Below are 11342 nucleotides of genomic sequence, written 5' to 3'. Positions count from 1 at the left end.
TGAACTGCACCTCCATGCTCATCGTTCAACGGGTCCACAGTTTTCACGGCAGCCGACACAGTACGTGCCTCTCTCAGAGCATCCCATGAGAAGCTCCTACGCCGTCGGACTGCCCAACTCCCCTGGTCTCTGCAAAAACACAAGATCACCTCCCAGACCCATCGCTCTGCCTTCGCTCCCTTGACCCAGCACCCAGACGTCATTACAGCAGCAGCGACTCCCCAGGGGGAGGGCAAGCAGGGTGGCGTGGCTGTGCACCCTGACCACTGGCAAACGAGCTGGAGGTTTATCTCCCTCCTTTGACTGAGGCATTTCAGCAAACTGAATAAAACTGGAACCAAAACCTTGTTCTCAAAAGCACCACATACGGCTGTTGCCAAAAAAAGAAGTTTTCAAATCCTGTAAAACTGACATAGTTATGTTCTGTAAGATTCGGGGGGGGGGTCGCAAAAAATATGCTTATCAGGCTGATTAGCACAGAAAATACTAACTTTTTTCAGGCCATATCTACTCTTTTTGGCAAGCCGTAACCGCTCTGATGCTCTCTGCTCCCATGGCAGCAGTGCCAGCTCACCCCAGTGCTGCTGAGGCAGCCCGTGGCTGCAGGAGAAGCTAAATAAAGCTACCACTGCTTTCCTAAGGTGTCAGCCAGATGCGTGCTGGCTGGTAGCAAAATCAGCAGTGCCAGCACAAGGAAACCACTGCTGGTGCCTGGGGTGAAGCAGGGTTCCCCTCTCCGGAGGCAGCCTACTTCCATGTTCAGTTTGAATGGCCACAGAGCCACCTCCCTGCAGGGACACACCTGTTCTCCTTGGAGCAGCTGAGAGCAGCCATGGAAACCAGTTTCCAGTGGACAGACTCAAGGCGTAGATGCTGACCTGGCAGCTGTCTGCTGGGAGACTTCCAGGCAGCCCATCTGTAACTAAGTGGGACAAGTGCACCTTTAAATTAAAAACAAAAAAAAGGAAAAGGCAAAAAAAAAAAAAATGAGAGGAACACCAAAGCCTTCTGTAAACTCACGCTGTGCTGTAGTAGGGTGGCAATTATGCCATTCGTAACTCTGAGGCAATTTGCAAGGGAAAGGATCAGGAAACTTGGAAAGGGTGCTCGAGTGGAAGAGGTTTATCTTGCTCCATTCAGAGGAAAGGATTAAAGGCATAAAACTGTCTGTCACCTTAGAGAAGCTGGAGTCTCCAGATTTTGCCTCCAAAGCCTTGGGGATGCAGGGAAGGGAGCTATTTTGTTCAGATTAAAGGCAGATGCAGCTCCCCGAGAGAGGCTACCCTCTCACATCAGCGGATATTGCAAGACACGGGTCTCTGCTGGGGTAGGCCCCGCACTGACTAGGCAGAAATGAGATGAGAATCAGGAGAAACCTGTACTGGAAATATCATTTGCTTATTTCAAGTTATTCCTATTCCTATTTACATTTCCCTGGATGTTTCACACTGTACATTAGTGATTCACAATGATGTACATTTACACACAGCAGGAGAAGAATTAATGAATTCCATCACTTCCCTTATTTGGGAGACTTTATGCCCGAGATACAGCTCCCTCCTTTTATTATGCCTTTTGATCTCCACAGAGTAATCCGTTTTCCCCTTGGCAGAACTGTATGATTCTTGCTAATTTAATATGAATTACATTTATGCACTTGGGGCAGAATAAGCCTCATTATTTGTTATTTCTCGCACACTCTCTTAAAACCCGGCCAGATTCCACCTACCTGTCCCCCGCAGGCAGGCATGCACGTAGCGTGACGTCTCGTGCCAAAAGCTGACGCAGTGCACGGACACACGACGTTCGTGACAGGGAGACGGGGAGAAAGAGCTGGGGAGCCTGCCCGCTGGCACGAGGCGCCGCTTACTGCATCGCACAGCCCGTGCTAGGCAGGAAGTCGTGTAAATACATAACTATGGCTTTCGTCAGGTACGTCATGGTGCCATAGGCCCCGCTCGGAGCACTGTCATAAAAAAAGTGGCAAATTCCTGTGGCTACGTCCTTCTCCAGGATACCACCGGTAGCTCCGAATGATTTCTGAAAAGACACAAGCGAAGAAGTAAAGGAAGTTAGGCGTGCGCGCTTGTTGATGGAAAAAACCCGCCACGTGATGACTTCACCTGTGTGCTGAATACTAAAAGCAATTCTCTGCTTCCTTGTGAAAGCCCTGATCGGGATTATTGTAGGACTCAGTGGGATCGGTGTAACTGAATGAGGAACAGAGAACTTCACAATTTTTGCCCTCTGTGGGGGATGGGATATTGGTAATTGCAATGCCTTGGTAAAGCAAAACTTCAATCTACCCACTTACTTCTGAGCTTGTTAGCCACTATGATTTTATTGCCTTTACATCTCCCACACTTCTTAAATTAGTTTTCTGTATCTGTTTCCCGAAGATACTTATGTGATTTGGTCTGGTTTTGTAAGGGAAAGAATAAGGGTATGATCGAGCTCACCACACATGCCAAAAAGGGAACGGGGGGCAGTTTTCAAACGCGGTGGCTGCCCACCACTGCCCTCTGAACTCACCAGCTCCTGCAGAAAGAGGTCGTTGGCCATGTGCACAATTCGATCCACGTGGATGATGCCCCCGATGCTGTTCACCTCCACGTCGGAGAGGAACGTGAGAACGAGAATGGCTTCCACCAAAAGCTGCCTGTACTCCGGCTGGGGGACGTGGTTCAGCACCGACTCCACGTGCACAGCAAACTTGATTTCGCAGGGCGTCATCTGCCGGGTTTGAGTGGAAACAAAGAAAAGCTGACAAATCCAAAAGACCGGTCCCCCCCATCCTGCAAGCACTTAACATACACTCCTCTCTGCACAGGGGGGAAGGCTGACTGAAGCCAACAAAGTGCCTGTGCGGCTTCAGCACGTACAGAACCTGCTCGTCTTGCTAGGCCCGGGTCCTGCAATTACCCAACTTCCAGAAGGCTGCTCCAGCCCTGCAACCCACCACACGCACGTGGTTACGCTGCAGGACTGCTGATGCTCGGCTGGCAAATCAGCCCTTCGCTCCTCGCGCTGCGGTCTCACGCTCTGCCTTTTAAGTATCTTTCCAGCACCGCAGGTTAGTTGCAAAGCCCAAATTACTCTTGAGATTTAAAAATAGCCACCTGATCAGAGTGAATGCTTTTCCACGCGGAGCTGCAGCTATATTGTTTGTGGCGCAGCCTAATTTGCACTGGCCTAGCTCTACGGATGTCACATGAAAGGTTGCTGCCTTGGGAGGTTTGTGCTTTTTTCATCCAATACCTTTAAACAGCAAAGTTAGATACTGTCTAGGTCTGACAGGCTAAAAATACAAGCCTATTTATCTACACAATAGAAATAAATAAAGCTCTCCATTCTGCAAAAGAAAAGGTTTAAATCTGGCAGAAAATTCCAGCTCCTCTCTTCAGCCGTTACCACCGTCCCTCAGAAGAGAAGGAAGCCAGAGCCACGTCTGATGGAATCAGAGAGGCAAACAGCCTCAGGCACACAAGCAACCCTTGCGCTGACGGATCACTGTTCACAAGAGTTTGTTTTACAGGTGTGCATTCAAAACTTGCCAGAGCCCCTACCAACAGAGTGGCAATCCAGCTAAGGGAAAAAATGTACGGAGAGGTTATGAATTTAAAGGGTCAAAGCTTTGGTTAGGAACAATCGTCCTTAATTGGAATTTACTTTCGAGACCTCGATGCCAAAACACACTGCCTGCTGCTGCAGCATATTAAAAAATGCAAGTGGCAAGCAAGGTGTCTGTCTGCTTCATTCCAAGTCAGCTGCGCTTCCTCCTCACCCTGCCTGAGGGGCTGCCACCAACCATCCTCTTTCAAGCACTGCCCCATGGGCATCCAGGGGACAGCCTTGGCCACAGGGAAAACCTGCCTCGAAGCCGCTCCCAGACCTGCCTGGTAGGAACTCATCCACAGAGCCCTGGGCAAGCTGGCAGAAGGGGTGGAGGGTAGGAACCGATTTTCTCACCTTCTCAAAAACCAAGGATCTGCAACAGCAGCCCTGCTGCACCTTACACTGTCAAGCCAAACATTCAGTAGTCATGGGGTTAGACAGCCATTGGCATTTTACTGTACCTCTCTGGTGGTTGAAGAGGGAAGGACATACCCATCAATGGACAGACCGTGGCACTGAAACAACAACAGTTTGACAGTGAACAGAAATCACAGTTCTCGCAAGTAAATCTGAGCGTTCTCCGATACCAGCCACTACGTAACAACCCTCAGCTAAAAAAATCCAAACAACAACAAAACTCGTTACAAGTATTATTTCACCTTTGCTGACAAATTATGTAACCTGACAAACGTTAGAAATAGCCTGGCATGACATGACAAGAGACCATGAAAGTGAGAACCCTTATTTTTTGTTTTCACTGAAACGACATCAGGAAAGTGTTTCAGATCCACAACTCAAGGATGTCAACAAGTTGCAGGGCTTGGGCATGGGCCTCCAACAGTGGGGGAGAGGTGGGGTTAGAAATACCAAGTGGCTTACAAGGCAAGGAGCGACAAAGCCTAAATGGTGAGAAGACAGGCTAAGGAGCATCACATTTGGGTACATGAGGCACAAAAAAGCACCGAGGAGAGAGAGCTTTCATGAGTAGTCCAAAGAGAGCTTAAGAATTAAATACCAAAGACAACTTAAATAGGCACTGCTGACTTTCACAGCCACAAAATCATTCCAGTACTCCCAGCTATTACATGAGGTCAGGGCAGAAGTGGTGCTCGCTCTACTGAAAGATCCTATTAGTAAATAGCCAAGAGGTCATACAAGCCTCGTTTTGGCTGACATCAACACTACAACTGCTTCAGCTTAAGTGATTTTAGAAGGACAACCAAGATCAACCTGAGCTGGTGATGCACATTTTCCCACCAGTATAGGCCTGACACAGCTCAGTATTGCAAGGTGCCGAACGGTGGCTCTCATCCAGCCAAGCGGAAGAACAGGTGCATAATCACTTTGAAATGAGTAAAAAAATGCATAATTCCCTTCTCTTTCCTGGAGAGCTGCTCCAATACATTCCATACCCCTGATCTCCAAGATGTTGGCAAGGACTTAATGTTCACTTACAAACAAACCAACCCGTTACGAATGCCACACAGCTCAGAAGAGCCAGCAAGAGATCTCAAAAGGCATTTTGGAAGAGTCAGTGCAGCTTCCGGCTTCGTTCCTCGCAGCCTTTCTGAACTGGAGCACACAAAGAGCACCGCAGTGCCACAAGCTGCACTGCGCCACGGGCAACGCAAGACAAACAGCGGTGGAACAGAGCTGTTCTGCTGGAACTCAGTGCTGGTGGTTTCAGAGAACAGCACATTTTCAAACAAACACTTGAACCTGTGTTCACGGAGCCCTTTTACATTCAAGAGGCACGCTCCTACTAATAACTCCAGTTGCCACCAGTACTCTAGCTGAAGACCACCTTCAACTCCCAGCAACACGTCACCTCTGGACCACCACCTCCCCGAGTTACCGTCTGGCTGACTTGATTCCTGCACTCCACAGCTGTCAACTTACCTTCTGAAGGATTTTCCACACTTTCTCATAAAAGCCAACAGGCACTCTGTTAATAGCACCGTCAAGCCTCCTTCTGCGCAGCCACTGCCCTTTTCGGTCACCCCAGCTCGTGTCTCCGTTGGAGGCAGTAGGAGAAGTACTAGTGGGAGATGATGGAGTACTGCCCCTCTGTAACAAACATTAAAGCCTTGGTTAGTTGCCTTCTACCACTCTAAGTGCTACTCCTGGTGAATACATCATTCTGTCACAACGCTACCTCGGAACCAGGGAAAAAATACAGGCCATGATGCCATACAAGATGATGCAGCAGGACTGATCCCTTTCTTTCCCCTCCACAGCAAGCTTCACTCCGCAGTACTTTCATCATTTCTCCAGAAAACACACAAGCGGTTCCACAAGGCATAACCCAGTGAACTGCACTGCTTGCTTCAGCACACAGCCTGACTATTTTAAGAAGCGTGAGCTGGCTGCCATGGCAGCGCCACTGGTGTGCAAGATGGTGGGATCTGCAGGTAGGTCTGACTCACTCGAACTTTAGGCTCAGTGTTGTAAGGGAACCCAAGGGTCCATGAGTTTGGCAAGAGAGAACCTCCATGCAAAAAGTTCCATTAAAGGAGGCTAAAAATTGTCTTCATGTGGTCATTCAACCATCATGCCTCCCTCTCTGTAAGCATCAGTCTTGTTTCCTTTGCTGTCGCTAGTGCTCTACTCTGTTACTTTACCAGAACTTGGAGACTAAATTACGCAGCAAGTCATCTTCAACGCTGTGGCACTACCACCAAATTCTTGTTCCCGTTTCCACACGTGCAGTCTGCCTACTCTTTGCACTCCCAGAGACTGTGCTGTTCTGTTTCCTCATTCCTTTTTGCACACTTCTTACTTTCAGCCCAGAAAGGACTTCACTGACAGCCTCATGTCAAATCCCATCATCTTTGATTACATAACTGCCTGAGCAAAGTACTGGGGAAGGAGGAAAATAAGACCGAAAACTATGTTTGCAAGGGGCAGGCTCACTGACCGTACACAGCCAAGCTCTGCGAAAACACCAGCAAATGAGAAGAGTCGATTTCCACTACTGCAGGTGTCAGTGAGGCACAAGTGGCGTTCTCTTCATGTTTTGATGCTTACTATTCCTTTCCACTGCGCACCAACAGAGACACAACTTCCTCCACCCTGCTGAGCAGAGCTGGGGAAGGCAGCAGGTCAGCGGGAGGGTCAGTGCCAAAGCAGAGAAATGCACCTGCATCCAATAACGAATCTGGCCCCTCAGGTGGTTCAGCGAAGCAGAGATCTCGCTGAGCAGTTTGTGCACTTCAATCAAACACACAGTCGAAGCCTGCCTTTCTTCACTAGCATGTGCGAAGAGCGTGTGCTGCAACAGCAGGCTGGCAGTTGTCAGACCAGTCCACAGGGCTAGTGGTGCTCTGCAGCTGTGCCTTTAGGACACCTGGGAGGTGTGCCATCAACAGCAAGTCTGCAGATGCACAGAACCACCCGTCACAACCGCCAGTTCAACGTAGCTGCAAACTTTCTGTCTCCTCATAACAGATTTGGAGCCTCAGACTTACTGTAAATTGTTGAGGTCTCTGTTGGTAAAATATTTAAACAATTCTCTTCCTTCCTGAACAATTATCTTCTTATCTAGCTTAAGAAGAGCTACAGTTCTCTGCCTTTAAAGACAACTGCCTGAGGAGATACCCATGCCCATAAAACCCCTGTCTCAGCAACCCGAAGCTATTCTGGTTTCATTACTGCCCAGAGACTGCCAGCATTTATCAACACTACATTACCTTTAAATACTGATGACACCTGTAATGTAATCCACCATCAAGCAGCTAAATCTGCTGTAGTGCTTTATCTGTTAACAACTGCTTAGGCTTCAGTGGATCTAAATGAGAGACTCAGCTTCTATTAAAAGATTACTAATGAGAATTGGTTCCCAATGAAGGCGAATAAGACAAAGAGGTAGGGTTTCCAAACAAGTGTTTACACAGGAGAAGTCACAGGAGGTCTCTAGAGCTAAGACCCTTGCGCGCACACGCACACATGCAGGGTGAAGAGCAGGGGCAGAGCTGCGGACGGTGTTTTACCGTGGAAGCAAACATGCTGCTGGACATGGAGTGGCCCTCATGAAAGAACTACAAAACAAAAACAGACACCAACACGTCAGACAGACAGCCATGACAGAACAGAACGCAAACGAGGTTAAGCAACCCATCCGTGCAAAGACAAGAAATACGGAATAAGCTCAGGTACCTGGCAGAAAACTGTGACAGCCCCTGGCTCTTGCAGTGCTACACATTCCCACGGCCACCATGAGGCCAATCCCGCCATGCCTGGAGCCTGCTTGGTTGTGGCACAGCCACATGCTGCCCACGCCATCCACTGAGCTCCAAGCCTGGCCAACACAAACTGTCACGGTTCAAGATGCTTCCCTATGACTCAGGGCTGGGAAAAAACCCAAGCTCCCCACTTTCACTGCCCAATCACTGCAATGTCAGCAGCTTCTCTTTGCACGAGAAGGTCATCTTGCTGCAGAAAGCCTGCGGGCTGCCAACTGGGTGGGCAGCGCTAAACAGGCAGCCGCAAGGTGTAACTTTTGCAGGAATGTGTATGCAGCAGCTCAGACTTAGAGCACTTCTCTGTCACTGTCCACCCCGAGCCATGCCTCCTAATTAACTGTTAATGGTTCAGGCCCAGGCAAAGGCTTGATGTTCTGGCTCAAGAAACAAGCCAGCAATAAACAAGATGGTTGCATTCCCTCAGCACCTGAGCTCTGGTGCAGAGAGATGTTAGTGCAAGTACTTGAAACGTTGCTTGTAACACAAAGCTGCTCCCCTCTGTCGAAATGACATTTAATCAGTATCTCGTGAATTATTCAGAGAATGCAGTGAGACGTGGCAGGAAGCAGCGTGAGCGGAAAGGTGAGGGGAACAAAACTGAAAACAGCCAACTCCTCCTCTGTGCCAAATACCAGGCTTCCATCTAGTGCAAAAGCAACACAGGAAACACCCTTCCAACCTCAACAAACCAAGTGTTCCAGCTCAGGCCTGCTTCTGTATTTAAGACAAAATGATGCTGCCACCTAGTGCCTCTTCCCTCCTGGACAGGCCCTGCAGACACCCGCCCTACGACTGGGAGCCCCACTCAGACTGACCCCCCAGAGTCACTTCAGGGCCAGCAGAAAGTGGCCAGCAGCAGCTTCACGGCCACAGCTCCCCTGCAAGCCTCAGCCACGGCCTTGCTCAGGCAGCAGCACGGCTCAAACATGGCAACCAGGTCTGGTGAGGCACCACATGCTTCACAGGCTCCTCCGGTCCCTGCCTTGTGTCCCACAAAGGATCATTAACTGGTCTTCACTGTCACCATCCAACGCTCTGTGCAAAAATGCCACTCCTTTCTGAAAGCTTATTGAGCAAATCTGTTTCATACAATCCCAGGAAAACATCACACACTTCCTCAGAAACTTATGGAAATGGCCCCAAATAAAATGCATCAGGCTTGATAAGCTCCCGAAGAGAGAGTCTTTTAAAAAAATGCTTCTAATACAGGATCACACGATGGTTTGGGTTGGAAGGGACCTTAAAGATCATCCAGTTCCAACCCCCCTGCCATGGGCAGGGACACCTTCCACCAGACCAGGTTGCTCAAAGCCTCATCCAGCCTGGCCTTGAACACTTCCAGGGATGGGGCATCCACAGCTTCTCTGGGCAACCTGTTCCAGTGCCTCACCACCCTCTCTGTGAAGAATTTCTCCCTTATAACTAATCCAATCTATCATCTTTTGCTTTAAATCCATTGTCCCTTGTCCTGTCATAACAGGCCTTGGCAAAAAGTCTCTTTCTACCTTTCTTGTAAGCCCTCTTTGTAGACTGAAAGATCCAGCAGAAAGGATTCCCTGGAGCCTTCTCCTCTCCAGGCTGAATAACCCAGACTGAACAATATGAAGCTATTTGTTCTTATAGATATATTTCACTTGTTCACTACCTTCCTATTTATATAGAGCAAAAGAAAATTATTAATAGAATTCAAACCCACTCATAACAAAACCAGTCACATTAATTCAGAATATTTTGGAGCTATTTTTTATGGTATCTCTTCATATGCTCAGTTGCTGTGTACTTTAGTGTACTGAACTTATATATATATTCCAGCAGCAGACATTCTCCATTCCTGAAGAAAAAAAAAGAGGAAGAAAACAAACCAAGAATTTTTTCCAAGTGTATCTTTTCCAAAGGCACATGGACCACATTAGCCACTTGTGCAGAGTATAAAAATGAACACTGTTAGCATGAATGCTTCACTTTGTACCTCTGACCTTTCCTTAGCTAAAGATGATTAAAGAGCTGTTTTAAAGTTGACGCCATGAATGCATTATGGTTTGTTCAAGCTCTTCTATATTCAGCAGGTGAAACGAACAAAAAAATGAAGTACATTTTTGGAGGAAACATCCTTTTACTGCTTTCTATTCAGTGATCAGCTTTAGATCAAATGATTTTCTGTCATTTTCCAAGAATCTAACTGGCATGAAAAACACTCTCCTAAAATTAACACACAACAATCTGACATAACGCAGGACCAGAACAGTTGCATTGTCTGATGAGCATTGGCAGAAAACCCTCACCTGCTTCATCTCACTCTTCAATTTAGTAATACCACTTCTTTCTGTTTTGGTTGCTCCAGAATGCCCCATTTCATGGATAGAAATTGCAGGGCTAGATGAAGAGGAATCTACAGGTCGCACTAAAAGAAGCAAATGGAGATTTTTAAAATTCTAGGGGGTAGAAAACCAGGTAAAATTTTGTCAGGAAGATAAAAGCATAACCTTTCACAACCGCACACTGCTCTTGGCGACAGCATCCTTTCAAATCACGTCAACAGTTCAAACCCAATTGCATCAAGTCAGGGGCCTAGATCCATGCTTGGATATTGGGATCTGATTTTCCAAAACACTGAGCAATCATAGCTTCAACAGACATCAGAGTTGCAATGTGTCTGTGAGGGCTTAGGAGCGAAGCTGGGAGACAGCTGATGTGCCAGTCAGGAATACCTGGGCATTGCAGACAGGCTCCTTGAAGGCAGGTTAGATAGACCCTTTTTATGGTCTTCATTCTGGTCATATAAAATTCCTTCATTATAAATGTTTGCCTTCTTATCACTGACAACTTGATACAGCCTTGTATGAGTGCAGGACAGCTTCTATTGTATGTGTTTTAATTGTTCCACAGTAGACATACACAGGTACTGGCCATCCATGATTAATAAGTCACTTACATCTCTATTTTACATGCCAAGAGAGGGGGTTCCTACTTATAAGACAATCTAACTTCATATTTATAGTTCTCACTTAACATGTACAAGTACCCAAGTGGGCAACTTACAGCTTCTTTCCACACCAAACTCTTTTCCACTGAGAATATGGTGTAGGAGATTTTTCATATCAAAGGGACTTAGATTCATCAAACTCTCTGAAGCTTCTTCACCTAGTTAAAACAAAACCAACCAACGAAACAAAGACAAACATCACTATACGTTGCTTTAGAGGTGGTTTTCCTAAGTGAACTTCTGATTGAATGAAGTTCAGTCACATTTCCCTTGTGGCTAGCGCTTCCTTTAAAAAGTACGTAGAGTCTCATTTCCAAGAAAATACTTTTCAAGACTAAACAACAAGGAACGCACAGAAATAACGCTATTTGCATCAGTGAACAGTACGCTGTGCCTTGTGCGAAACCCCGCTGAGGCTGACATGAGAAAACAGTTGCTCCTTTGCAGAACAAGACTGCTCGGAAATGCGCTGCAGCCATCTCTCCCCCCTGCTTGTAAGTGAG

General features: G+C 47.3%; 1 protein-coding gene across 1 annotated transcript in view; it reads right to left on the bottom strand.

Annotated features, from left to right (window-relative positions):
* Positions 1 to 1866: 1866 nt before the first annotated feature.
* Positions 1867 to 11342, bottom strand: part of PHKA2 (phosphorylase kinase, alpha 2 (liver)) — a 36315-nt gene continuing 26839 nt past the window's right edge. Inside the window, exons 25-31 of the mRNA XM_010149345.1 lie at positions 10896 to 10997; positions 10139 to 10257; positions 7605 to 7652; positions 5515 to 5682; positions 4077 to 4130; positions 2533 to 2733; positions 1867 to 2040 (exon numbers count right to left, since the gene is read on the bottom strand). Coding sequence (XP_010147647.1) covers positions 1867 to 2040; positions 2533 to 2733; positions 4077 to 4130; positions 5515 to 5682; positions 7605 to 7652; positions 10139 to 10257; positions 10896 to 10997 — 866 coding nt within the window. The remainder of the gene's footprint in view (positions 2041 to 2532; positions 2734 to 4076; positions 4131 to 5514; positions 5683 to 7604; positions 7653 to 10138; positions 10258 to 10895; positions 10998 to 11342) is intronic.

The sequence above is a fragment of the Eurypyga helias genome, unplaced genomic scaffold (genome assembly GCF_000690775.1).
Source record: "Eurypyga helias isolate BGI_N326 unplaced genomic scaffold, ASM69077v1 scaffold16193, whole genome shotgun sequence".
Taxonomy (NCBI): Eukaryota; Metazoa; Chordata; class Aves; order Eurypygiformes; family Eurypygidae; genus Eurypyga; species Eurypyga helias.
Note: the sequence above shows the minus strand (reverse complement) of the source record. Positions and strands in the feature narration are given on the sequence as shown.